Source organism: Lepidochelys olivacea (assembly GCF_965140295.1).
Source record: "Lepidochelys olivacea isolate rLepOli2 genome assembly, chromosome: 20".
Taxonomy (NCBI): domain Eukaryota; kingdom Metazoa; phylum Chordata; order Testudines; family Cheloniidae; genus Lepidochelys; species Lepidochelys olivacea.
Window position 1 is genome coordinate 20862745 of NC_140430.1, and position 26559 is coordinate 20889303.

Genomic DNA, 26559 nt, shown 5'->3' on the forward strand with positions numbered 1-26559 from the left:
CTAGGGTCCCCTAGGGGATGCAGGTGTCCCCCCACCCCACAGGGTCAGTGCCTGCGGATGGCAGCTCCCTCTGGGGACAGGCTGCAGCTGGGCCATCTGACCTCTGCACTCCGGTTTAGAGGGACAGCGGGGTCCTGCCCTGGCAGCCCAGGAGCCGGCAGAGGGCAGAGCCAGACTCCAGCAGGAAACCGCAAAGGACCTGCACAGCCATCGATCAGCTTCAGGGGGTGCTAGATCCCAGCAAAGTAACAGGGCCCGGCCTAGGTGAGGGCACCGCTCTCCCCCGCGTGCCAGGGATTTATTCCAGTGTAAATTGGGAAGTACAGTGTGCAGCAGGGCTCTCTCCAGTTCGCCGGCTGCCTGTCCCCACGGTGGGTGGGGGGGGCTGCCCTCGGGCAACGGCCCAGCGCCCCCGCTGCACTGCCAGTGTTGTGACATGGTGTGCGGGGCAGCCAGTGGCCCCCGCCATGTCTCTATAAATAAGTAATAAATAATGGGGCGCAGCCCCCCCCTGCTCACAGGAAGACGAACTCGTCCGAGCTGGGCTTCTTGGCCTTGCTGCGCTTGGGGAGCTGCACGGTCTGCTGGGAGAAACGGGAGCACAGCTCGGCCAGCCCGTACTCCTGCGCCTGACCCTCCGTCACCGTGAACATGGGGTACTTCTCCTTGGCCGACGAGGAGTTCAGTACCTGTGGGGCAGAGGGCCGGGGTCAGATGGCCACGAAAGGGAGGCAGACACCCCACCCCCTTCGCCACACATACGTTATCTGCTTGCAAAATCCACGCGGTGCCCCCCTGCTCCCAGCCAGCACCTCAGGGAGCCCGTGCTGCAAGGGGCAGGGAAAAGGCTCAGGGCCAGGCCATTGGAGGCACCAGCCCCTTGGCTTGGCATGGTGGGTTCTCTGAGCCCTCACCCGCATGAGCAAGCGTTGGGGGAGGAGAACGGAGCTGCCCTGCCCTGTTCTGACCAGGCAGGATCCAGATATTGAGGCGGACTTAAGTCTCCGCCAGTGGCAGGAGGCAGAATCCACACAGCACTTTTCCCAGGCAGGTGCCCGCATGCACAGTGCAGATGCCAGACACCAGCACGGGGGCTGCGGGAGGGCTACATCCAGGGTGTTCTGGGGCCCCGGCAGAGCGCACCCCCCAGTCGGTCCCCACTCCAGCTGGCACCAAGGCATTGCCCGCTGCGGCCCTTACCCTGGTCAACACCGAGCACAGCGTGTCCAACTCCTGCCCATCGCGGGCGTAGAAGCCGATGGTGCAACTGGGATCCATTTTGCTGAAGGCCATTTTGCGGGGTGAGCTGCAGTGGAACGACTGGGAGAGAGAGAGTGTACACGTGTTACTCTACGGAGCCAGCCCCTGGCAGCAGCTGCCCCCCCCATCCACCGGCTTGTACCGACCTCCAGGGGGAAGTTCTTTTTGGTGGTGTCCACAAAGGGCTGGCAGTAGTGGGGGTCCAGGTACAGCAGGAAGTCGTCTGGAAGGCAGGGGGGAGGTGGGGAGAGGAGAAGCATCAGCAGGAGCTCAACAGCCCCTCCCTCAGGGGGTCCGGATCACACCAGCCCCAGCAGCCAACCCAAAGCATTGCAACTCAGACCTGCTGCGGTGCCACATGGGAGCGGTGGTTTGGTTCCCTCCTGTTCCCCCTTCTCCTATGGGCCAGACTTCCCAGCCAGACTACACCTCCCATGATGTACTGTGGCCAGGGACGCCCAGGAGACAGCCACCACCCCTCACCACAGGGAGACTGTGGTGCGTCATGGGAGCTGTAGTCCAACCAGGGAGCCAGGCCTCGGGAGGAGACTGGGAGGCACTGCAGCAGCGTTTCCAAATCGGAAACTGCGGGGGTTTCCATTTTTTGCCAAGAGGCCGGAGATTTCCCACGGGAAGAGCCTGTTTTCCGTCCGGCAGCTCCCGCTTTGCTGCCCCGAACATGCCAGGGATGGGCACCGGGCAGGAGCTTGCGGGCACATACCTTGGTAGCCCACGAAGTAGAGCGAGTGCTTGGGCTTCCCGCCGATGATCCCGATGCAGAGCTCCAGCTTCAGAAGCTCCTGGAGGGGGATGGAAACACAGGGTGTGGGGCTCAGCCTTGCTATTCACTTCCTGCTCTCCACTATGGAGCTGGACGGGGGCGTCACCGAGAGGACTTCCAAGGAGTCGGGGCTTACCCCAGGGCCTCAGGAGGTTCCTACACTGGGCCGTGTCTCGAGGCAGCTTGACGTACCGTGCCAGAGCAGCTGGCAACACAGGGACTGAGAGGAAGGACAGGCAGGGTGCTAGCCTGGGACTTGGGAGACCCAGGTTCAATTCCCAGCTCTGACAGACTCCCTGGGGCACCTCTGGACGTCCCTTAGCCTCTCTGTGCCTCAGTTTCCCCATCTGTGCCATGGGGATAATAGCATTGCCCTGCCTTTCGGAGAGCAGTGAGGAGAAATACATTAGAGATTGGGACAGGCAGATACTTATGTGATGGGGGCTGGACAGCTAGGGACTGCTGGACAAGTCCTGCCTCCCATTCCTTCCCCCACCAATCAGGGTCCCCCAGGTGTTCAGGCCCCACCCCTGCTCTACCTTCACACAGTCTACGTAGACAGGATTGAGGGTCTCCCCGCCCAGGCGCATGGGCACCAGGATGATGACAGCTTTCCGCTTGGCGCCGGGATCAGGCACGGTCCGGCCGTCGCTCCCCGACACCAGCCTCACCACGTCCCCCTTGTACACTGAGCGTGTCACCAGACAGAGGGGAGGGGGGTTAGTCACTGGCAGCCTGGCACCACCCTAGACACCAGTAGGGTCTGGCTTCTTCTGCGGGGGGGGCAGGAGGGGGTCAGATCCTAGCCCGGGGCAGGGAGAGACCCCCAGCCTCTAGGTGTGACACCCGAGAGTCAGAGCGCCCCCTAGCTCGGGTGTCCGTGGAGCACATCGGTTTTCAGCCACAGGCTACCCCATCACCACAGCACCAGCCTGGGGCAGCTCACCTGTGCAGTCCTGAGATACGTAGACAGCCAGGCTGCTGCCTTCTGAACAGCCTTCGACCGCTTTCCTGCAGGAGATGGAGGGGAAGAGAATGAGCGTCCTGCGGCCTGGCCACGCCCCAGCCCAGCTCCGCAACTGGGATCGGAAAATGCTAGGCTCCGCGGGAGTGGAGATTGCAGGCCGCAGGCTTGTGCTTCAGGAGAGCTCCCATGTCATGCCCAGGGCCGCCCCGGTGGAGTCAGCATGGATTGATCCCCAGTGCTGGGGGCCGTCATCAGCTCACCTGACAATGTGGGCCGCAATGGAGGGGCCGTACCAGTCCCCGGCTTTCTTCCCTGAGCTCCTCCCCAGCTCCACCAGCCGGTGGATGCCGAAGGGTGCCTGAGGGTGATCTGCGAACCATGAGACGATCGTGCGGTGGCTGCGCTCCTTCTCCAGCTCCTGGGGGCTAAGGGGGCACAGAGGGGCCCAGATGCCCCAGTGGTCCCTGCCTCTGTCCACGGCGAGGGTAGGCAGCTGCTGCAAGCCAATGCTGCCAGGCCGGGCAGGAGAGACAGGCTTCATGGGGTCCATCTCCACCAGGCTGGTGGTGAACAAGGCATCGGGCCAGGTCCAGTCTAAGAGTAACAGGAGAGGTACAGGCGACGTGTCCCACAAGCCTGCCCTGGGGGGCGCAGGGTCCACACGTGGCTTGATGCCAATACCCCTCTCCAGGGGCCAGAGCTCAGCCTGAAAGTCGCTCATGGAGTCCAGGCCAGAAACGCACTGTCCTCCTGGAGAGCCGACTCCTGGGTTCTGTTCCTGCCCCTGCCACAGTTTCCCTCAAAAACACCCACCTACGTTGTGAAAGGCTGAGTGCTCTAGGGAGGGGCTAGGCAGGGTATTACCAACAAAGGGACATGACCCAGGGTGCTCGGAGCGCCGGCTGCTCCCTCCAACCCAGCAGCCAGAGCAGCTGTGGCCTGCGCTGAGCACGTGCAGTGTCTTGCCCCTAGTTCTTGGGGCAGGAGAACTCTCCCCCGCGGGCAGACGGTCCCACTGCCACCTCCTGCAGGGTGTCTTAACCCTTCCTCTGAAGCTCCTTTACCCCTCCCACATGCCACCCCCCAGGGCCTGGGCACGGAGCCGGGAGCCCATGCTGGCCAGCCTTGGATTTCTGCGGCATCCACCAGCAGCCCCTGTCCCCACACTCACTCCTGCCGAGGAAATGCATGAGGAGTCCCTGGGCGAGAATCATCTGCCCGCTGCGCAGCATGCAGCCCCAGCCGCAGTCCGTGGTCCACACGGTGCCCTCCAGCTGCTGGAACTCCCGGCGGTAGGTGAGCCAGATGCGGGAGGCAAAGTCCTTCTGGAACCGCTCCACGTCCTCTGCAGGAGAGACCCCCCCCCCCCGCGCCCAATCAGCCACAGCGGGGAAGGAGGGACCCCTGTTCAGCCACGGACCACCAGACGTGTATGGGGGGCCTCCCCACTCAATCCAGGGGCAGGGTAGCAACACAGAAAGGAACCCCACTGTCACGGCCCCATCTCTGCCAGTGGCCAGAGGGGGCGATGTTAGCACTGAGCCTTATCAACAGGAGAGAGCTCTGGGCCAGGGCTCCCAAACATTGGGGATTAAGGGGTGTGATGGGGGCAGGGGACTGGGATTCCACGTAGAGCTGGGTGGGAAACGTGTCATCCAACACAAATGTGAGATTCTGACACTTTTCCCCTCCCCGAATCGGGAGGGAGAGCCAAGATCTCAAGGGAAGAGTTTTGGTTTGGGTCACTGCAAAGGCTTTGTTTCCATCCACTGGGGGCGGGGAGAGGGGTTGTGCTCAAATTAGTTTGAATTTATAAACAAAATCGGCACGAACCAGGAAACCGGAACTGCTCATTTTGGAAACACCCAACCCAATGGTTTCCACAACTCCGCAGCTGCCTCCCTTCTCCCCAAGTTTGGACAAATCAGCATTCTCCGGCTAGGAAACGGTTCACTGAAAAATCCCACCCAGCTCTGGTTCTGGGCATTTGGCCAGACGGGAGCTAGGCAAGATGGAGTCATGGCTGATCTCTGCGCTAACCCGGCTACTCACCCTCCACCTCAAAGCAATAGACATGGCCAAAGAGGTATATGGGGGACAGCTTGCTGAAGTTGGTTTTAGTCTTGACCGTCCATCCTGAGAGGGGAGAAGCAGAGAGAAGTGAGCAGTGTCCTCCCGTCCGCACTCCCTTCCATTCCCAGGTCCTGACCATCAGAGAGTAGCCAGCTCCTTCCTCCTGCTAAACCTTCACATCCCCAGCAGCCAGGGTCAATAACCCACAGCTGTGTTCCCATGCACAGGGCATGGATTCAGCTAGTGTACAAAGCTCTGATGCCCTGGCTGGCTGCCCTAGATTTCCCTGCCATGGGGCATTATCCCAGGTGCTCCAGAGGTGCCCTGTCCTCAGTATCATGTCCTGACTGCAATCAGTTCAGGTAGGCACCATGTACTCAGCTTTGGGGGGGATCACTTGGGGGTAGGGTTGACTGAGCCCCTATGCCTGCAGCTCTGGTTGTGTTTGCCACCTGCCCGTGTGCATGTCATTTAAAGGAGAGAAAATGCCAACAGCCACACCTTGGTGCAATGGTACAAAGAAAGCCAGACCGGGTCAAGGGGCAGCTGAATCCTGCCACACAGCCTCGCCAGTCAAACCCAAACCAGTCCTCTGGCCAGCTCCCTCAGGAATGCTGCCTCCACTTGCTGGCTGGGCCATGGCCCTCCCACCCCTTTACTTTGTTGCTCTAGGCTACCGGCTACAGCCCCTTGGAGGAAGTGAAACAGGCAACAGTCAAGAACCACGCCTTGAAATTCCCTCTGTGGGTGGCTCCAGGAGCTGTGATCAGCATTTGCCAGCAGCACGCAGCAGGTTGTTAGAAGCAGCCATGTTAATTGCAGCACTGGTCTAGACACAGGGTGGGGACAAAAGGCGCTGCTTATTTCTCCTCCACTCTCTACGCTGGCTTCCCACACTGCTGGCTCCAGATCAAGGTCTCGGTCCTTAGCTTCAAGGGGTTCGCTTCTTGGCCTGGGCCCAAGATATCTAAAAGACCATCCAAAGCTCCAGAAGACCCTGGTCGACAGCTCCACTCCCCGGCACAATAGAGCGCTGTGCCCTAAGGGTAAGGCTTGGCTGGGCAGGAGAGAGTTTTCTCAGAGGCCACTCCCTGGTGGTGGAACAAACTCCTCTGGGAACGAAGGACCTTCCCAAACCTCCCACCTTCTGCTCCAAATACAAGGGGCATTTCGATGACCTGCCTTTTCCAACACAGAGCAGCAGGGACATTTCAAACCACTCTAGAATGCTACCAAAACACACCACATCACTGCATGGGCTGCTCCCCGGGGCGGGGGGGGGACGACTAACAGGTGACAGACACGTAATCTCATTGCTTAATGCGCGCCTGGGAGGAACTCAGAGAGCACAACAATGAGCAGCGTAAAAGCCTGTAGAGAGGGTGTGTACACCAGCTGGGGCCAGGAATACCTCTCAGCTCGCACAGTCTGAGCTCTGCATTTCGCTCACCTGCTCCCTTCAACATGCCCACTAACAGCCCTCTATGGTCCTGAGGCACCTGCCTCCACCCTTGGGAGTCCCTGCACTCTGCTTTGATCCTGGCCACTCACAGGGCTGCAAGGTAGCAACTGCTTCAGGGGTGTGTGTGTGGGGGATTCTAGGGACTTTCTTTGAAACACTCCTGCATTATCCCCTAGCCCAGCCACACCAGGGCCCAGGAGTCACATGGCACAGCAGGAAGAGCCTGATCCTCCTTAAGGGAGGTGACCTTCGGCCAGGGCTCTATAGGAGTGAAGCTGTCCTCCCAGGACCTTCTAACTGCCAGATCCTAACCACCCAGAGGAGAGCAGGACCAGAACTGCCTTTGTTGACATGCTGATGCAGCAGAAGTGTTGCAAAGTTTATCAGCAAGATAAAGTGACTCTCACATGCAGGCAACAGGCACCCACAGGAGGAGGAGGGTAGGTTTGAGGTCAGCTCTCGATGCCCTGACACAAACACAGCCAGCACTGGGGGGTGAGGGGGGGGAGTGTGGTCTTTCCAGCCACGTCAGCAGCCAGTGAGTTGAAGGAGCCCTTGATCTGCCAGAATTGACTGAGTTACAGGAAGAGAAACCTGCACTCAGCTGCAATGGGGAACCCCACCCCCTCCATTCATGGCGAGGTTTCTGCTACCCAGCTAGGAATGGGACTCGAAGCTGTCCTGGTTAGAAACAGCATGAATGATGGGTCCAGTTTGTAGCCATTACCCTAGACATTCCCCATTTCTTAGGGATCCCCCTAAGCCTGCAAGACATGTGGAGGCACTGACTGACTGATCCTCGCCACCCTCCTGTGCTGTGGGTGAGCCATTCGATCACTGTATTTCACCGCTGGGGAAGACAGAGAGGGTTAAGTGACTTGCCCTGGGCCCAGAGGGCGTCAGTTTCAGGGCTGGGATTAGAACAGGAATTTCGAGGTCCCTGTTCCAGGTGGACTGAGAAGCCTTCAGGTCACAACACAGCTAGGGCTGAGCATGGGTGGAAGCCCAGCCTCCCAGCAGGGCCACTGGCTGGAGTCCAGCCGGCAGGATTCTCACAAACATCAAGGCCTGGCTTGCCCGTAGGCCTAGACTTGCCACAGCATCCAGACACACCCACAGAGACCGTAGACAACCTGGACGGGCTGCTCCCCCATGGCCAGGAGCAGGAGTTTTCTGACACAAGCACCAGGGGTATCGACATGGGAATCTACAAGACAACTAGCAGATCGCAATGCACCAACCTGCCTGCTGCCCACAAACCAACAGCTGCCACGCCCCAGCTAAAGATCTGAGGGAAGAGCCTTTTCAACACAGAGCCACGCACGTCCCTTTACCATCACCACACCAGGCCAGAAGCGACCTGCAGCAGGCTGCTGCGCCGGCACAGCTAAACTAATCCAGGCCAAGCACTCCCAGGAGACCAGGAGTGGAGGGCAGCTTAAAGCCCCAGAGACAGCACATTTTGGGGCAGCCCCAGTTCCAACACAGACACATGACATCTCATCATTCTCTTCCCCGCTGGCCAAGCCGCTCCCGGCCCATTTGAAATCCCAGGTGCACTGACTGGGCGGCAAGTCAGAGCAGGACGCAGATCTCCTTGCCCCGAAGGCCAGCGCAACAGCGAGCCGGGCAGTACCCAGGTGGCTGGGGCGCTCACCGTATTTCACGTTGTTCCAGGCTGAGAGGAGCTTGCTCTTGATCTTGTCCACCTCGTCAGGTTCACTGGGCTGGCCGCTCTGCGCCCCCCCCGGGAACAGCCCATTGCAGCTCCCATCCTGGCTCCCGGCCCTGGGGTTAAAGAGCTTCCTGCCATCTGAATGGTGCAGCTTGTCCTGGCTGACGTACTGCACCGAGGCAGGCGAGATGGAATTCATTTAGAAGGCGGGACAGGCGCAGACGGTGTTCTCAGGGTGGCGGGGCCGGGATGCAAGTGCACGTGCATTGCCAGGAAAGCAGAGCTGCTGAGCGACCAGAGACAAGGGGTTATTTTCAGGGAGGCGGCGGCGGCATTTGGATACTCACTGTTAGCACAGAGGGGTGAATGTCACCCCCTCCCCGCACCCTGTCACTTCCCCCAGGTCAATGCTGCAAGAGAAGGGCATTTGAACGCGGGCTGGGCTGCTTGACACAGCACAGGTGAGCGAGAGGCCCAGGGAACAAATCCAGGCATCAGGGCAGTAAGTCAGTGCAACACACCAAGCCAGGGCAGAGCAGTGCAGTTAGTAGTGGGTAAGGCACAGAGGGAAGCCTTCTGTAGAGTCCTTTCTCCCCACAGCATTTTTCTGCCCCACACCCTGTCCCACACCTCTCTACAGCAGGGATCTTGCCTCACCTTACACCCACATGCCCCACCCCCCACGGTGCTGTCCTCACCCTACCCTCTTTCCATACTGGGCACGCAGGGAGAAGCAGCTTCCTGCCGCACTGGGTTGCGGGGGCTCTCTGAGGACTGCAAGCCCTGGACACCCTGGTCCTCCCGCAGGCACCTCTGCCAGGGGAATCCCTTCATGGTCCCCTCCACAGCCCTGGCACCCCCAGCCAAGACTCTTCACCACCTCTCCACCATGCAGCTATCCAAAGAGAGCTCTTATAGCCCCGAGTCCCACCCCAGACACGGCCCAGAGCCAAGACCTACCCCTGGCACTCCCCCAAACCTGCCCCACACCTGCATAGCCCCGCTGCTCCCCACCCAACCGATGCCTCCTAGGCAGCTCTAGCACCCCACAGCCAAGGCCCTGCTCCACACCCGAGGGGTCCCCCTCCCCAAACCTACCAAGCCAGGAATTGCCTGAGGTCCCCTGACAATCGCCTCACAGAGGGACCCCCACAGCCTGAGCTCCCCACTGCCTAGCCCAGGCTGTCCCCACACAGCCCACATGCTGAGCCCCTCCAACCTGAAAACAACCCATAGCCCTGTCCCAGTGCCACCCCCCACAGGCCTGTTGAGGGGACTCCAGCCCCCACATAACCGCAGCCCCTCCCCCCTGCAGCCCTGTCCGCAGCACATCCCCCATAGCTCAGGGCTTCCCGCACACCTGCCCCACAGCCCTCCCCCCAACCGCAGCCCAGCGACCCCGCACAGCCCTGCCCCCCAATCGCAGCCCAGCGCCCCCCCACAGCCCTGCCCCCTAACCGCAGCCCAGCGCCCCCCCACAGCCCTGCCCCCTAACCGCAGCTCAGCGCCCCCCCACAGCCCTGCCCCCCAACCGCAGCCCAGCGCCCCCCCACAGCCCTGCCCCCAACCGCAGCCCAGCGTCCCCCCACAGCCCTGCCCCCAACCGCAGCCCTGCCCCCTAACCGCAGCCCAGAGCCCCCCCCACAGCCCTGCCCCCCAACCGCAGTCCAGCGCCCCCCCACAGCCCTGCCCCCAACCGCAGCCCAGCGTCCCCCCACAGCCCTGCCCCCAACCGCAGCCCTGCCCCCAACCGCAGCCCAGAGCCCCCCAACAGCCCTGCCCCCTAACCGCAGCCCAGAGCCCCCCCCACAGCCCTGCCCCCTAACCGCAGCCCAGAGCCCCCCCCCACAGCCCTGCCCCCTAAACGCAGCCCAGCGCCCCCCCACAGCCCTGCCCCGTAACCGCAGCCCAGCGCCCCCCCACAGCCCTGCCCCCTAACCGCAGCCCAGCGCCCCCCCACAGCCCTGCCCCCCAACCGCAGCCCAGAGCCCCCCCACACCCCTGCCCCCTAACCGCAGCCCAGCGCCCCCCCACAGCCCTGCCCCCCAACCGCAGCCCAGCGCCCCCCCACAGCCCTGCCCCCTAACCGCAGCTCAGCGCCCCCCCACAGCCCTGCCCCCCAACCGCAGCCCAGCGCCCCAACCGCAGCCCAGCGCCCCCCCACAGCCCAGCGCCCCCCCACAGCCCTGCCCCCTAACCGCAGCCCAGCGCCCCCCCACAGCCCTGCCCCCAACCACAGCCCAGCGTCCCCCCGCAGCCCTGCCCCCAACCACAGCCCTGCCCCCAACCGCAGCCCAGAGCCCCCCCACAGCCCTGCCCCCTAACCGCAGCCCAGAGCCCCCCCCACAGCCCTGCCCCCCAACCGCAGCCCAGCGCCGCCCCCACAGCCCTGCCCCCCAACCGCAGTCCAGCGCCCCCCCCACAGCCCTGCCCCCCAACCGCAGCCCAGCGTCCCCCCACAGCCCTGCCCCCAACCGCAGCCCTGCCCCCAACCGCAGCCCAGAGCCCCCCCACAGCCCTGCCCCCTAACCGCAGCCCAGAGCCCCCCCCACAGCCCTGCCCCCTAACCGCAGCCCAGCGCCCCCCCCACAGCCCTGCCCCCTAACCGCAGCCCAGCGCCCCCCCCACAGCCCTGCCCCCTAACCGCAGCCCAGCGCCCCCCCACAGCCCTGCCCCCTAACCGCAGCCCAGCGCCCCCCCACAGCCCTGCCCCCCAACCGCAGCCCAGCGCCCCCCCACAGCCCTGCCCCCCAACCGCAGCCCAGCGCCCCCCCACAGCCCTGCCCCCTAACCGCAGCCCAGCGCCCCCCCACAGCCCTGCCCCCCAACCGCAGCCCAGCGCCCCCCCACAGCCCTGCCCCCCAACCGCAGCCCTGCCCCCCAACCGCAGCCCAGAGCCCCCCACAGCCATGCCCCCCAACCGCAGCCCAGCGTCCCCCCACAGCCCTGCCCCCAACCGCAGCCCTGCCCCCAACCGCAGCCCAGAGCCCCCCCACAGCCCTGCCCCCTAACCGCAGCCCAGAGCCCCCCCCACAGCCCTGCCCCCTAACCGCAGCCCAGCGCCCCCCCACAGCCCTGCCCCCTAACCGCAGCCCAGCGCCCCCCCACAGCCCTGCCCCCTAACCGCAGCCCAGCGCCCCCCCACAGCCCTGCCCCCTAACCGCAGCCCAGCGCCCCCCCACAGCCCTGCCCCCCAACCGCAGCCCAGCGCCCCCCCACAGCCCTGCCCCCCAACCGCAGCCCAGTGCCCCCCCACAGCCCTGCCCCCAACCGCAGCCCAGCGCCCCCCCACAGCCCTGCCCCCCAACCGCAGCCCAGAGCCCCCCCCACAGCCCAGAGCCCGCCCCACAGCCCTGCCCCCTAACTGCAGCCCAGCGCCCCCCCACAGCCCTGCCCCCTAACCGCAGCCCAGCGCCCCCCCACAGCCCTGCCCCCTAACTGCAGCCCAGCGCCCCCCCACAGCCCTGCCCCCTAACCGCAGCCCAGAGCCCCCCCCACAGCCCTGCCCCCCCACAGCCCAGCGCCCCCCAAATAACCCCCCGTCGCGCCCGGCCCGCAATAAGCACCCCAGAGCCCGGCCCCCCACGACCCCGGCCCCACCTGGGCGGACTCGGGGCTCGGGCCCGGGCCGGCTCCGCTGCTCACTCGGTCCCCGGGGGGGGCCCCGCGGCTCCCCCGCCTCCCGCCGCCGCCATCTTAGCTCCGGGCCAGAACCCGGAAGCGGCCGGCCCCTCTCCGGGCGGAAGCGCCTCCCTGCCGGCGCCTTACGTCACCGGAAGTAGCGTTGCCAGGCGACGGGGCGAGTCCCTGGGGTCAGCGGGGTCCGGAGGGGGAGGTCGGGGTCAGAGGTCAGCGGGGTCTGACAGGGCCGGAGGTGAGAGGTGACTAAACGATGGTGGGTCGAAAGGTCAAAGGTCACTGGAGTTTAGAGGGCTTCAGAGATCACCCAAGCAGCAGGGGTCAGGGGTCACCTAATCCGAAGAAGTCAGGGGTCAGAGGTCATTGGAGTGGAAGGAGCGAGGGGTCAGAGGACACTTCAGATGAAGGGGTCAGGAGTCAGAGGTCATCGAAGTGAAGGGGTCAGAGGTCACCTAAGTAGAAGGAGTGGGGGAGGGGTCGGAGGGCCCCCACCTCGCAGGCAGGAGGGGTCGGAGGGCCCCCACCTCGCAGGCAGGAGGGGTCGGAGGGCCCGTTTGCCCAGGGCAGTCCTAAATGTAGTGCCGGCTTCTGCAGCTCTGTGCCCTGGGCGTTGCCAGCCCCACTGGGGTGCCCCCTGCTCTCCGACCCAGCCCTGGGTCGCAGGGTCTCCGTGGGGAGAGAGGCCCCCTCCGGGGGCCGATCAGGCTGGGTACGGCTCCTGAGGCACCTGAGCGGTTCCCAGGCTTAGGGGGCCCAGCCGGTCCGTGCCTGGTGCAGGGCCCCCCGTCATCATGCCGAACATCACCATCAGCGCAGACCAGCACCAGCGTGGAGAGACCACGGGGACATCCCCAGACGCTGCCAGCAGCCGCAAATCGATGTTATGCTCCAGGAGTCGAGGGCACCTGGCTTTGGGGCCCATGGTGGAGTCGGCCAGGGGACGGTGAGCCCACTCAAGGGAGCCTGGCGGGGAGGGCAGGGATGAGGAGAAGTCGGGGAATGGGAGCGTGTAGGAGAGAGGAGCGGGGTTCAGTTAGGGTTGCCAGGTGTCTGGTTTTCGACCGGAACGCCCCATTGAAAAGGGACACTGGTGGCTCTGGTCGGCACTGTTGACCGGGCTGTTAAAAGTCCGTTCGGCGGCGCAGCGGGGCTAAGGTAGGCTCCCTGCCTGTCGTGACACTGCGTGGCTCCTGGAAGCAGCAGTATGTCCCCTGCTCTGGCTCCTACACGTAGTGTGGGGCAGCCAGGGGGCTCCGCACGCTGCCCCTGCCCCAGGCGCTGGCTCTGCAGTTCCCATTGGCTGGGAACCACGGCCAATGGGAGCTGTGGGGGCGGCGCCTGGGGCAGGGGCAGCGCGCACAGTCGCCTGGCTGTGGCTCCGCGTAGGAGCCAGAGGGGAGACATACTGCTGCTTCCAGGAGCTACCTGAGGTAAGCGCCATCCTGAGCCTGCACCCCTGATCCTTCCCACGCCCTAACCCCCTACCCCAGCCCTGATCCCCCTCCCGCCCTCAGAACCCCTCGATCCCAGCCCGGAGCCCCCTCCTGCACCCCAAATCCCTTATCCCTGGCCCCATTCCAGAACCCGCACCCCTAGCCGGAGCCCTCACTCTCTCCTGCATCCCAACCCACTGCCTCAGACCGGAGCCCCCTCCCACACCCGGGACTCATTTCTGACCCCACCCCGAAGCCCACACCCCCAGCCAGAGCCTTCACCCCTCCTGCACCCCAGTCCCCCGCCCCAGCCCGGTGAAAATGAGCTACTGAGTGACGGTGGGGAGAGCAAGTGATGGAGGGTAGGGGGGCGGGGATGGAGTGAACAGGGGGCGGGGCCTCAGAGAAAAGGCAGGGGTGGGGCTTCAGAGATGGGGCGGGGAAGGGGGCAGGGCAAGGGTGTTCAGTTTTGTGGGAGTGGAAAGTTGGCAACCCTAGGTTCAATGTGGAGTGGATGGGAAGGGGTCCTCTGTGCTGCGGGGCGTGGGGGAACCCTGATTTAGCACAGACATTGAGCGTTTCTGGGGGAGGAGGAAGTGGAAGTTGCTGCTTAGTAATGTGCATACAGGGCTTCTATGTGTCCTGGAGTGTCAGGCCAGAAGGGACCCCAGATGGTGACGTCTGACCTCCTGCATGCCACAGGTGGCTATCTCCCACCCAGCGAGCCCGGTCTGGGGCCCAAGGACCTGCACTGGGCTAATGCGGCGCTGCCCTTGGGGGACTAACCTGGAACGTGCAGCAGGTGATGGGCAGGGAGGAGGTCAGTGCTGGGACCATCTTTTTGTTCTGTGTCTGCACAGAGCATTGGGGCCTGGGCTGTGGCTGGGGTTCCTAAGCGCTACTGTAATACACCTAATAACAATGGTAATACGTGCTCTGCAGTGTTGGTGCTGAGCTGCTGAGTGTTTTAACGCTACAGGGCAGATGGTGCTAGCTGGTTGCCTGTTTTTTACATGGCAGCATCCTGGGTGCTGGGTTCTGTGCTGGTTCTGTTGAGGGTTTAAGGTTCAACTTCCACCTGTGTGTTCTTTCAGCTCTCAGCCTTCCCCCAGAGGTGCTCCTGGCCCACATCTCTCGCTGCTGCGTGCCAGGGGGGCAGATCTGAACACAGTGTCTTCTCCTAGGCTTGGAGAGGCTCGGGACCCTGCTTGGTGCGTGGCAAAGCAGGGTAGAATGCTAGGAATGGAGGGGCTGGGATTGGGAACAAGAGAGAGGGTAAGGAAATGGGATGTTGAGCTTTCCACCTCTGTGGCACTGGTGCCAAGCCAGCCTCAGGTCAGAGGAATTCTGGCTTAGGAGTATGGGGAATGGGACACTGGGCTTTTTCCCTCTAGGGGGTGCTGGCATGGATCTGGCTCTTGCATAGGGAGGACTGGCTGGCTCGGGGGGGGGGGGGGTCACACTCAGCCTTGCTGTGTGAAAGGGGTCACCAGTACATATGTTTGAGGACCACTGCTCTAGATCCAGCCTTGTGGCCCCGAAAGGGGTGCGATACTGGCTGCAGACAGCAGGTGTCACACTCCACCTGGCTAGAGCTAAGTGCTCCCCTCGGGGCTGGGTCTGCTCCTGAGGTGGATCTCAGGGTAGGTCTACACGTTCAGCAGCCCCGAGCCCGGCCGCTGGCAGGGGCCAGCATCTAGCTGCAGTGTAGACAACCTCTGTGGCTCAGCTGCGGCCTCCTTGGGGAGCACAATCCTCGTTGAGTGCTAATTAAATGTCCAAGGATGCCAGGTACCCGGATCTAACCTGACCCTGCCCAGGCCTGGGCCAGCTGTGCGCAAGAGACAATGCGACTATCTTGTCATCCCAAATGCCCCCAGATTCTCCGACATGCGGCCACTTCTGGAGCGGCGAGCGGCAGGTGGCACACAGCAACAGGGGCGAGGAGACAGGGGCAAACGCTTACAAAAACTGCCCAGCGTTTGTGCAGGGGCTCTGGGTTCCAGGCCCCACCCTGCAGGGCTACTCACAGAGGGGTGCCCAGAGCCCAGTTCATGCACACTCTGCACTGGGGCAAAGGAGGGGGCTGTGCGCAGGGGTGAACGACCCTGGCGGACGGCTGGACCCCATGCAGCTCCCTGGGAAGGAGCCTGCCCCGGGGGCGTTTGGAGCCCTGGCTCCCCGCCCACCCCCTCATCAAGTGCAGCAGCCCACTCACCTAGACTGCGTGGGGAATTGGCCCGCTGGGTGCGCCCAGCCAGGCTAGGAGTGTGCGGGAGGGCGACAGGGGACCCCTAGTAGTGAGAGCCGAGGTGAGTTGCACCCAAGGTCAGGCGCAGGAGGGGGGGCAAGGCAGCGACAGCCCCGGTGGGGCAGGGTCAGAGGTCAAGTGTGGGCTGCTTTGCTCCATTGTTTGGGGGATGGGCTTCGTAGGCAGGACAGGGGAACCTGCCATTGCTCTGCTGGGCCTGCATGTGTGCCCTCTGGTAGTGTAGGTGGGGCAGTGCCATGCAGAGCCCCTCCCACGCCCCCTCACCTGGAAAGCCCCAGATTGTGGTTCCCAGTCCCATGTGGGCAGGCGGCCAGATTCAGTGGCCTCAGGCTTCCCCCTCGCTGAGTCTCTTGCCCTGGAGCCTTGAGCTGCCCTGCTTGGGCACACAGAATCCATGGTAACGTGAAACTGCAGCTTCCCACAGACCCCCGGGGCCAGCTTTCCAGCCCGTGGGTCTCAGGATTGTGATATGCCAGCTCTTCCCCCACAGAGAACCGGGATTCTGGGAACTGGGGTTCAGCTCCACTCCCAGCCCCTCAGAGGCAAAGACTCGGACATGCCCGCCCGGAGCCAGCGATGGGGCAGGTTGCTGGCATGAGGAGCTGTCATGATGCAGCCCAGGCCCTGTTCACACCTGTGCCCCTGGCCTCACACTCTGTAGTTTTCACATTGACAGAGCGAACCTCAGGGGAGGGGAGGAGAGAGGTGCCGGGCCTTGTTCACACCCCTGGCCTCCCACTCTCCTCCACATGGGCACGTGGTCCTTGCACTGCTGAGTGGCTGGCCATAAAATCCTTAGACCCCTCTCCTCCCCCTGTCTCCCACAGGGCCCTGTGGCTTTGCTGGCCCGGGGCCCTTATTCCCACCCCCACCCCCCCCGACTGCTCGGTTTAACGCTACCATCCAATTTGAGATGCTGTAGAAGAGCTGAAATCAGCTTATTTTTTTTCCAAGCCAAAGACCAAAGCCGCACGGGCCTTCTGGTCCCCAGTGCCTGGCAGGCTGCCCCCTGGCCTGCATGGGCCGGGAGCTGCTAGCCAGCTGTGCCCCCCGCTCTTGACTGCAGGGAGGGCTGTGGGTCGAGACTGAGGGGCACCGGCTGGTTATAACAGCTCAGAGGGTGCCGGCCAACACGCTCCAGGTCTGGGCAGTGTGCGAGAGAGCAGTGCTGGATCTGCCTGCGCTCTGGGTCCAGGGCACATGCTCCTCGTTCCCATGAGAACAAAATCCCCACTGAAACTGCTGCGGGGGGGCAATCTCCTGGGCTATGAAATCCCCACAGGAACCCCCAGGTAACAAGGCTGGGTCGCTCCAAGCCCCTAAACCTCCTTGATCACCCTTGGGGAAGCTGTAGGAATGGGCTGCTGCAGGCAGGGTCCATCAGTGTGAGCACGCAGCCAGCAGGGGGCGCATGAGAGCATTAGCTATTCTTTTCCTGTAGGCCCTACAGAAACTATCCTTGCATTTTTGGGTTTTCTTCCCAACAGCCGAGTGCTGGTGGCATTTGGGGAATGCAGAGGCCCTGCCAGACCCAAAGCATCTCACACGAGGCTACGTTTTGGGCCTACAGAATTTGACAGTGAGTTGGCAAGTGGGTTTCGAGCGATAAGAGGAAGCGAATGCTTTACAGAAATCCCCATGGGGAGGGCAGAGGAGTTTGGCCTTTGCAGCTTTGCATAGCATACTGCCTCTGCCGGGAGTCTGTACAAACACATGCCAGGTTTTGTCATTTTGCTGCAAAAATGCCGCTCCCCCGATCAGTGCAGATCCACCCTGACCCTCCCGCCAGGGTGGATCCACCTTCCCCCCAGAGCAGACCCCATCCACTCCCCATCCCCCAGAGTGGATCCACATACCCCCGGGCAGATCCACCCCACCCCCTCCACTAGGACAGATCCTCCACCCCCACCCCCACCCCCACCTCCACCCCCACCCCAGGAGGAGAGGCTGGATGGAATGTTTCATTTTTTGCCAGGCAGCCCTCGTTCAGGGTCCGTCAGCGATGGCTTTCCAGCTCAGGGCGGGAGCTGGTGGTCTGCAGGGACAGGGAGTGGAGGGCTGCGGGGCATTGGAGAACATGCCTTCCCAGGGAGGGGAATGGCTGGGGCCAGTCCTGAAACCCGGCTGCTTTGCTCTTGTGCTGGAATGTTTGCCTGCGGCCGCCCCTAACCCAAATGGAATGAACCTCCCAGGCCAGGGACTGGAATTCACACTGGACTGGGAATGGCAGAGTTAGGGGGAACCACACTCCCTCCCTTGAGAGCCACAGCCTCCATACAGAGTCTGGAGCTTCCTGCCTCTGCTGGGCAGATATCTCTTGGAAACCCACAGCCTCCTGCTATCCAGCCCTGGGATCCCCCACAGCTCTGCCGGTGCCTCTCACTCCTGACCCGCAGCCCCCTACTATCCCTGTCCTGGGCTCCCCAAAGTTGTATCTCTGCATCTCAGCTGTCCTGGAAGCTCTCAAATCCCCTTTGCCACTCCTTGGATTTAGTTCACTCCCACCTCCAGCTCAGCTTCCAGGGCCCTGTGGGAAGCTGCATTCCTTTGGGACTAGCCTCATCCCCTGGCTTCCCAGAAACCCTCAGGGCCTTGGAAGGGGGGCAGCTGGAAGCTGGTCAGGCGGGGGGAGGGGGTCTCTCTCCAGGAATCTCTTGGAGCTGCCAAGACACAAACCGGGGAAGGCAAAGTGCTAGTTATCGCTGGGGCCGCGCGCATTGCCGGGCAACCCGGCCGCAGCAAACAGAGACACTGGCTCTGCTTCCCCGCATGTCCCACTCAGCCAGGAGACCCTGGGTCCAGAGCTGGGAGCCTGGCAGGCCGGGGGAAAGCCAGGAAGCCCCCTGCATGGGCCCAAGATCGGGGCCCTCATGTCATGCCAGGCGCTGTGCAGACCCTGCCCTGCCATTGGGCACTGGGCTGACACAGCCTGGCCTTGCAATACTCACCATCTTACCAGCCCAGGGAAGGATCCCTAGCCCCGCCTTATGGGGAGAAATGGGGCCCAGTGAGATGCAGCCACTTGCCCAAGGTCTCCAAGGCTGAGCAGGCAACTGAACCCAGGTGTCCTAGGCTAGCTCCGCAGTGGGCTGCTCCTCCTTGGAAAGGGCAAATCCGGCAGGTTGCTGCCCCCTGCTGGGGATGCCCCAGTGCCCGTCAGCCGGCCCAGCATGGGCGGGGTTTGCAGGTGGGAGCCCCACCCGTGGGAACGCAGCGCTGCAGCAGCTTGGGGCCGGGCAGCTCCAGGGCGTGGCAGGACAGGCAGAAGCAGGAAGAGGAGCTGGGCCCTGTGGGTGGCTGAGCCCCAGCTGCTCATGAGCACTGGGAACAGGTGGGGCCGGGGGCAGAGAGAGGCCAGTAGGAGGGTCTCTCTTAGCCAATCAGGATCCCTGGTACCCATCCTCTGGTTTCCCATGCCTCCTGGACCCTGTACTGTTTAGGGGAGTCTCCTTTAGCTTGGAGGCTGCTCTGTCCCCGCTGGCTAGGACGCAGCCCAGCATGTGGGCCCTGGAAGGAAAGCTGCCGGTTTGTCACACTCACATAGGGCCTGTGGGCAGAGGGAAGTGGTTCTGTTTCAGTGACAAGGCGGGGGTGGGGGCGTAGTGGGGGGTTAGATGAAGACAGAGGTGGGAGGGAGTTTCCCACCCAGGAGTGGGAGCGTTTGATGTTAAAGCCCCATTGTGCATGGAACCCGGGAGGGGAAGAAGCAGCCCGGTGGCTGGGAACAAAGCTGCAGGACGCTAGGAAATCTGGGCTACTGGGCAGAGAGAGGGGGTTGAAGCTGGGATGCAAGAACCCAGCTGAGCCGGAGACCCAGCTGCTGCCCTGTAGCCTCCCCAAGCATCTCTGGGCTCCCCGCTTTACAGACACCCAGCCTGACCAATCTAATGCCCATCCCTGCCCCCAAGGGCCTCTCAGCCAGTGAAACGAGAGCTGGGTCACCTGCCCCCAACCCACCCCACCTCCCCATGCTCCCAGTCACGGAACAGGGAGATGGGGGGTTATCGGGACTCAGACTGAGGGGGAAGCAGTGTCCCCCTCTCCCCTCTGCCCCATGGCCTCAGCTCTTGTTTAACGATAAAACAAGCCAGCCCCCTCTGCCCATGGAGGCTGGCACTGATGTTGATAAACTGAGGGAATATGTCTAGTGGTTAGAATGGGATACTAGGAGCCAGGACTCCTGGGTTCTATTTCCCAAGCAGAGTCACACTCTACCTGTGCAAAGGAGGGCTCACAACAGGATAACTTGCCTCCCGACATACCAGGCCGTGCCCATGCCATGCAGTTCCCCTAGGGGTTTGCCCCAGGGTGAGTATCTTTAATGTCAGCAGGCCATCAGCCTCTGGCAATAGTGACTGGAATCTTTGTAATAGGACCGTGAGTTTGCCGAGAGCCTCAACCCATTGCTCTGCAAACCTTGCTTGCCTCAGCCAGGGCTGAGCCCAGATCCATGCTGAGAACTGATTGACAGGGCAGCATTGTTCACATTTTCCCTGCTGATCAAAGCAGATGGGAAGGGGGCAAAGCAACACATGAGATAGGGCCAGTTGGCTGTGGCTGACACCATGAGTGGGTGGGGCCTGGGAGATCGCAGGTGAGGCTAGAGACCAAGGTGACACTCCTGAGATCTTCTCAATTTGCCCTGATTGTGCCTTTGGAGTGGGTGGGGTTTGCTGTGTGGGCGGAGCCTGCAGTCCTACCTACCACTACCCTCCTTGCCTGTGGTCCCATGGGTGCCCCTTTCTCTGAGGAGCCTGACGGATCTGAGCTCTCTGTGCGAGCAGCCTCCTCCTAGAGCAGAGCTGGGAAAGTCACAGAGCGGGCGCCCCCTCACCCGGGCTAGGTCTGGCTCGGGGGTGGGGGTGTCCCTGCATTTTCCCACCGTCTGACTCATCCGGGTTATTGGCCACATCCCACCAGCCCCCTCCTTCCTGCCCAGCCCATGAACTGGAAGCTCTGCCAGAGGCAGCCGGCTGCGGCCGCTGATAAATCCTTATCGCCCGGCCAGCTGCAGGGACCGGGAGCAGGCGTTGCCAGATGTGGGGCCCACATTTCGGGGCCAACTGTGGAGGAACTGGGGGGCCAACATGCAGCATTGGCTGGGGAAGCAGGGAGGAGATATTCCTGGGGGTTGGCTGGGCAGGCTTGGAGCATGACCCTGTGCCTGTCCACTGAGCAGGCAATGCCAGGGGGAGCGTTCTATTACTGCCTATGCCACTGTGTGACCATGAGTAAGTCACTTAGCTGCTCTGTGCCTCAGTTTCCCTTCTGTGAAATGGGGACAATCCCTGTTCTAACCTGGGTACAGTGCCTCAGCGACAGTCTGTATCCAAAGGCTCAGAGCTAGACCCCCTGTTCTGTTCATGCTCCCGGAAACAGCCAGCCTCTGCCTTGGAGATTACCTGAAAGGGGCAGGGGCTGGTCTTGTCTTGGGGGTGTCCTCTGGAGCAGCTGGCACACCCCCATCTGTGCCACCCCTGTCCAGGCACGGCCGGAGCCCAGGCCACAGGGCCTGTGCGTCAGCACTGTAGACAGCCCAGCTGCATCCTCCGCTGGGAGGAAGTACGTTGCCCCCCCGACCCCACCCCATGAGGCTGCCTTGGCTCCTAGAGCCCCAGCACAGCTTCCTGCCAGCCCCGCCGCAGTGGGGAGCAGCAGTCCAGATGCTCCTTGCCCGGCGGCCCTGCAGCTCCCAGACAATAACCGGACATGATGCCTGCCCCGGCCTCTTAAGGAGATAATCTTCTGGGCGAAGGGCTCCTAAGCAGAACCCAGAAGTCCTGGCTCCCAGCCCCCCAACCCCCCTGCTCTCACCACAAGACCCTGCCAGAGACAGAACCCAGGAGCGCTGGCTCCCAGTCCCCCCTGCTCTCACCACCAGACCCCAACCCTTCATCAGAGCCTGGACCCCAATCCCTCGTCAGAGCCTGGGTCGGAACCCAGAAGTCCTGGCTCCCAGGTCCCCCCCAATCTCACCACAAGACCCCAATCCCTTGTCAGAGCCTGGGACAGAACCCAGGAGTTCTGGCTCCCAGGCCCCTGCATGCTCTGACCCCGGTGATGAGGTTTTTGGGAGCACCCCCTCTCGTTGCTGACAAATGGGCTTCCTGTGTTTCTTCCTCCGCTCCTTGGGAAGACACGAACCGTTTATAAACTGTCCAGAGCCTGAACTTCTCCCCAGTTCCCAGTAGTGGAGGAGCCCTGGGATTTCTGCGCGGGGGGGAGTGACATGGCGGGGGCTGGTTGGCAGGGGCTGGTGTGTTGTCAGCCTCGCTCTTCATTTCCTGAAAAGAAAGCGAGTTTTGCAGTTGCACCTCCCCGAGAACCACCCCCAACATCCCCCATCCACTGTGCTGTGGCCAGCCACAGCCCTGCACTGGGGGAGGTGTGAAAATGGCTTCCCAGCGCAGTGGGGAGCTGCAGAGGCAGGCTGCCTTTCCTGCTGTTAACCTCAGGCCCAGCCCAGCTCTGCACCCCAGCTGCCGTGCACGCTGTAGGGCTGAGCATGGGCCCGTCACGCCCAGGTGCTTGCAGCTCGCTGGAACCCGCTGGCCGCCTCGTGTCCTCATGCACCTTGACACGGATCCTTCTGAAATACCAGGGGTTAGCATGGGCCTCCTCCAGTCCAGCCTTTGCCTGCTCTGTCATTTGGCTTCTTTCCCTGCCCTTTGCGATGCAGAACAGCCTGGGGTCTTGCAGACCCTTCCCCAAGGGGCCAGGAGCCAGGGCATTCCCAGGGGGCTGTGGAACAAACTCACCTAGGAACGAAGGACCGTGTCAAGGCTGGGGGCATGGTTCCTCCCTCCCTCCAAACCCAACCAAAACAATCCCCTCTGCTGCACACACGCTCCTCCCCAGGGCAGAGGGGGCAGTTCTCGCCAGCGCTCTTCATCCAGACAGCACCAAGCGCTTTGCGAAGGAGGTTGGTGTTTTTTTAAAGAAGGGGGGAAATGAAGCAGCGAGTGGGGAAGGGACTTGCCCAAGGTCACCCAGCAGGCCAGTGGCAGAGGCAGGAACTGAACCCAGGCATCCTGAGTCCCAGTTTGTATCCGCAAGGCCACGCTGCCTCCACTCTAGGATGAGAGAGAGAGACAGCCACATGTAACAGATGTTGCTCACGTCCTGTGCTGCCCAGAGGGCAGGTGCCAAGATCCCTGGGGGGTGAGGGCACGGGAAGGCCCTGCTTGGAATGTCGTTGTCCCTTTGGGCCAAGCAGTTAGCTGTGCAGGGCTGGCTAGGAGGAGAGATGGATGCCAGGAGCTAGGTCTGTGCTTGGTGGGATTTTATTTATTTACAGAGAAAGTGCCCAGAGTCCTGGTTCCCTGGGCACCGTGGGTACAAACAGCTGCAGGCAGTTCCCTTGCTCCAAAATCCCCGCATCTGCCCTGGCAGCAGGCTCTGTGCTCAGCCAGCTCTGTCTCTTGGCTTCCTCCCAGAGCCACACTCACAGCTGCTCTCCTGCCATCTCCCTCCAGCACCCAAGGCTGCAATCCCAGCCCTGCGACTGGGGAACCTCGGAACTCTGCTCTGAGCTGCCATGTGCCTTGGGCGGTACCTCCTTGTCTGGAGTTGTCTCAGCTGCACGATGGGGGCTTCATTGCTCCTTCCAGTGAGTCTGAAGGACGGCGCTTGGCACAGCCTTTGGCTTTGGGCTTGTCTATGCATGGCGTTGTTCCTGACGACCTCCATGCGTGGCTGCACTTATTCGAGAACAACAGTGCCGTGTTCCTATCTCGGCTGGGCTGGAAGGGGCCTTGAGCCCAGCCTCTGGCCCTGAGGCAGGACCAAGCAGCCCTACCCTCTCCCTGATTTCGTGGCCTTCCTGTTAGGAGCACGCTCGCAGGAAGTGAACCAAGAATAGCGGCTGCGCTTTAAATTCACACCCTATTTTAATCCCGCGGGAACGTTCGAGTTTAGCCAAGCCCCATCTGTGACTGTCTGGGGATTGAAGCCTCAGCCCCTGGCAACTTTCAGCCCCTCCGCTGGGCTCGCTACTTGTGGCTGGTCCTGCCATGGACAAACCAGCAGCCCGTGGGTGGTGCCCAGGGCTGGACAGGGAAAGGATTTCCCCAGGGTTCCCCAGCAGGTTAGTTGGAATAAACCCTAAGTGTCCTGACAGCCTGTCTAGTGCCAGACCCACTGCCCCTCATCACTGGCAGGTCTGAGGGCTAGGCAACGCTGACAAATTGCATCAGCAGAGTGACCTTGCTCAGGGTGTGAAATCTCCATCAAGGTCTGGGCAGTACCTGGCACAAGGGGGCCCCGCTCTCAGTCAGGATCTGGGCAGTACCTGGCATGGCGGGGCCCCGCTCTCGGCTGGGGTCCGGTCAGTACCTGGCGCAATGGGACCCCACTGTTGGTTGGGGTCCACGCAGGACCCAGCATGATTGGGCCCTGCTGTTTGTCGGGGTCTGGGCAGTACCCTGAGCGACATGGCCCCGCTCTTGGTCAGGGTCTAGAGACATGACTGCCACACAGTTAATTACAGCTAAGACATTATATCTCTAATTGTAACATTAATCTTGGAGATTTAATATACACGCACTGGAGTCCCATTCTGAACATAACAACCTGGTCAGAATCCCTGCTGCTCCTGTGTTGAGGGATTTTTGTGGGGGAGGGTGAAAAAAAAGTTAATTTCAGTGTCCAGCAGTAAAAACAACAAGGAGTCCTTGTGGCACCTTAGAGACTAACAAATTTGTTTGGGATTGGAGCAAATGTGGTTGTATCGTAGAGCTTGACTGTAGACAATGGTTCGTGTGGTGTGTCCTGGATGGAAGCTGGAGGCATGTAGGTAAGTATAGCGGTCAGTAGTTTCCGGTATAGGGTGGTGTTTATGTGACCATCGCTTATTAGCACCATAGTGTCTAGGAAGTGGAGCTCTTGTGTGGACTGGTCCAGGCTGAGGTTGATGATGGGGGTGGAAATTGATGAAATCCTGGTGGAATTCCTCAAGGGCCTCCTTCCCACGGGTCCAGATGATGAAGATGTCATCAGTGTAGCACAAGTAGAGTAGGGGAGTTAGGGGACGAGAGCTGAGGAAGCATTGTTGCTGTTGCTCCAATCCCTCAGACAGAGACAAACACCTACAGGATCGCTATCAGGCGTTCTTAAAACTACAATACCCACCTGGTGAAGTGAAGAAACAGACTGACAGAGCGAGACTGGTACCCAGAAGTCCCCTACTACAGGGCAGGCCCAACAAAGAAAGTAACAGAACGCCACTAGTCATCACCTTCAGCCCCCAACTAAAACCTCTCCAGCGCATCATCAAGGATCTACAACCTATCCTGAAGGACGATCCCTCACTCTCACACCTTGGGAGACAGGCCAGTCCTTGCTTACAGACAACCCCCCAACCTGAAGCAAATATTCATCAGCAACTACATACCACACAACAAAAACACTAACCCAGGAACCAATCCCTGCAACAAACCCCATTACCAACTCTGTCCACATATCTATTCAAGGGACACCATCATAGGACCTAATCACATCAGCCTGTCCTGTAGTAGGTGACTTCTGGGAATGTCACGGCTAACCTGGTGGCTGAACTTTGTGACTTTGTCCTTACCCATAACTATTTTACATCTGGGGACAATGTATACCTTCAGATCAGCGGCACTGCTATGGGTACCCGCATGGCCCCACAGTATGCCAACATTTGTATGGCTGACTTAGAACAACGCTTCCTCAGCTCTCGTCCCCTAACGCCCCTACTCTACTTGCGCTATATTGATGACATCTTCATCATCTGGACCCATGGAAAAGAAGCCCTTGAGGAATTCCACCATGATTTCAACAATTTCCATCCCACCATCAACCTCAGCCTGGTCCAGTCCACACAAGAGATCCACTTCCTGGACACTACAGTGCTAATAAACGATGGTCACATAAACACCACCCTATACCGGAAACCTACTGACCGCTATTCCTACCTACATGCCTCCAGCTTTCACCCTGACCACACCACACGATCCATCGTCTACAGCCAAGCTCTGCGATACAACCGCATTTGCTCCAACCCCTCAGACAGAGACAAACACCTACAAGATCTCTATCAAGCTTTCTTACAACTACAATACCCACCTGCGGAAGTGAAGAAACAGATTGATAGAGCCAGAAGAGTTCCCAGAAGTCACCTACTACAGGACAGGCCTAACAAAGAAAATAACAGAACGCCGCTAGCCGTCACCTTCAGCCCCCAATTAAAACCCCTCCAACGCATTATTAAGGATCTACAACCTATCCTGAAGGATGACCCAACACTCTCACAAATCTTGGGAGACAGGCCAGTCCTTGCCTACAGACAGCCCCCCAACCTGAAGCAAACACAGCAACCAGCAACCACATACCACACAACAGAACCACTAACCCAGGAACCTATCCTTGCAACAAAGCCCGTTGCCAACTGTGCCCACATATCTATTCAGGGGACACCATCACAGGGCCTAATAACATCAGCCACACTATCAGAGGCTCGTTCACCTGCACACCCACCAATGTGATATATGCCATCATGTGCCAGCAATGCCCCTCTGCCATGTACATTGGTCAAACTGGACAGTCTCTACGTAAAAGAATAAATGGACACAAATCAGAGGTCAAGAATTATAACATTCATAAACCAGTCGGAGAACACTTCAATCTCTCTGGTCACGCAATTACAGACATGAAGGTCGCTATCTTAAAACAAAAAAACTTCAAATCCAGACTCCAGCGAGAAATTGCTGAATTGGAATTCATTTGCAAATTGGATACTATTAATTTAGGCTTAAATAGAAACTGGGAGTGGCTAAGTCATTATGCAAGGTAGCCTATTTCCCCTTGTTCCCCCCCCCCCCCATTCTGGTTAAACTTGGATTTATGCTGGAAATGGCCCACCTTGATTATTATGCACATTGTAAGGAGAGTGGTCAGTTTGGATGAGCTATTACCAGCAGGAGAGTGAGTCTGTGTGTGTATGGGGGTGGGGGGTGAGAAAACCTGGATTTGTG

General features: G+C 61.0%; 1 protein-coding gene across 3 annotated transcripts; it reads right to left on the reverse strand.

Moving 5' to 3' along the window:
* On the reverse strand, positions 1–11956 carry ATG4D (autophagy related 4D cysteine peptidase; the record flags this gene model as incomplete). 3 transcript variants are annotated; one of them, XM_084610433.1, is made up of 11 exons in its annotated part: positions 11819–11932; positions 8201–8504; positions 5061–5144; positions 4180–4353; positions 3269–3602; positions 2988–3052; positions 2581–2729; positions 1982–2060; positions 1407–1483; positions 1201–1320; positions 383–689 (listed from the first exon to the last, which is right to left on the reverse strand). In XM_084610433.1, the coding sequence occupies exons 2-11, from the start codon at positions 8415–8417 to the stop codon at positions 516–518; spliced, it is 1473 nt and encodes a 490-aa protein (XP_084466559.1). In that variant the 5' UTR covers positions 8418–8504; positions 11819–11932. The 3 variants fall into 3 exon arrangements, with proteins under 3 accessions (XP_084466558.1, XP_084466557.1, XP_084466559.1); XM_084610432.1 differs by lacking the exon at positions 2581–2729 and having other exon boundaries at positions 1–689; positions 8201–8501; positions 11819–11956; XM_084610431.1 differs by lacking the exon at positions 2581–2729 and having other exon boundaries at positions 1–689.
* Positions 11957–26559: the final 14603 nt, after the last annotated feature.